Raw genomic sequence first — 1,418 nt, 5'->3', positions numbered from 1 at the left:
TGCTCAACATTTGAGTCAATATATATTTCAGCAACTGAATCAAATGAAACTTTTATTGTTACTAATTCAGATGATAAAAAAAATGACGATAATAATAATAACAGTTGTAGTAGCAATAGTATTAGTTATTGTCGTAATGAAAATTTAATAAAAAACAATAACAATGGAAAATCCCCACTATTGCATCATGAGCCAGGATTCATATCACTTTCCAGTATATATATCAACAATTCATCAGATTCTTCTTACTCTTCTGATACATCTTCTAGCTTTAATAGTTATGAATAAATATATTATTGTTAATTTTGTTAAATTTAAATAGGTAATGGAGTATTTTTACTAGATGAAAATGATAACTTGCTTGCCAATCCTGAAAATAGATTGTTACTTACATAATTCAATGCACTATATCCACCTGGGAAATTTGTTATTAAGAATGAAACTAATGCAATAATTTGTACCAATGAAAATAATAATGTTAATAAGTAACTCTTTAAGAATAATGTTGCATATAATGTTAATGATAGGCTTGAAATATAAACAAATGAAAAAGGTAATCTTTCTTTTTCTCCCATATATTTAAGAAATCCACCAAGTCCTTTTATACTGCAAAACTTGCCGTAAAGTAAAATGACCCNATGTAAATAAATCGCAAATTTATGAGCGAACCACANTTATTGGTAGAACATAATGATAAGATAAAATATTTTTGATGTTCCATACATATAGAATGTATATTTTTTGGGATTAAAGGTTTCTTGAGATCTGAACTTTCTGTTGAGCCTAATAAATAACATTTTTTGCTGATTCTGTTGTTATCTTTGCTAGCATCATTTTTAGTTGATTATTTATACAATTTTATTTTAACCTTGTGATTTTTTGCAAATATTACTACCCAATATATTTTCAAATAAAGCTTAGAAATTCTTAATATAGTTGATAATGAATTTGAATGAATGAATTTATGAAAATATGCTTTTATGTATGTATTTACACTTTCAAAAATCTAATAATAATATAATTTTTTTTTCTTACACTTATTTATTGTTTGGCTTGAATATTTTTAATTATTTTTTTCCTTAAATAATTAATTTAGTGTCACCCGCTTGCAATAAATCAAATAATTTGCCCGCCGTTTTGTGTATTAATTTTTTTTTTTTTTAAATATTAATTCGCAATAATCATCTAATAATATATATATATATATATATATATATTTTTTTTTTTAATATTAATATTAATTTTTAATATATATATTATTACAAGTTTAAATTGCTTTAGTTTATAATTAAAATGTCAAAATTGTTAATTTGTTTCTCTGAAAATGATTGATTTGTTTTAAATATTCTTGATTAATATTACCACACAAAAATATAAAATTCTTTATTTCTTAACAATGATCAATTTTATTTTTATAA

The 1,418-nt window shown here is 22.3% G+C and overlaps 1 protein-coding gene across 1 annotated transcript; it reads right to left on the bottom strand.

Annotated features, from left to right (window-relative positions):
- Positions 1-314: 314 nt before the first annotated feature.
- On the bottom strand, positions 315-575 carry Chro.60084 (hypothetical protein). Its single annotated transcript, XM_659910.1, has 1 exon — positions 315-575. One exon carries the CDS (start codon positions 573-575, stop codon positions 315-317), a length of 261 nt encoding a protein of 86 aa, XP_665002.1.
- Between the last annotated feature and the right edge of the window lie 843 nt (positions 576-1,418).

This window comes from Cryptosporidium hominis (genome assembly GCF_000006425.1).
Source record: "Cryptosporidium hominis TU502 chromosome 6 CHRO016047, whole genome shotgun sequence".
NCBI lineage: Eukaryota > Apicomplexa > Conoidasida > Eucoccidiorida > Cryptosporidiidae > Cryptosporidium > Cryptosporidium hominis.
Note: the sequence above shows the minus strand (reverse complement) of the source record. Positions and strands in the feature narration are given on the sequence as shown.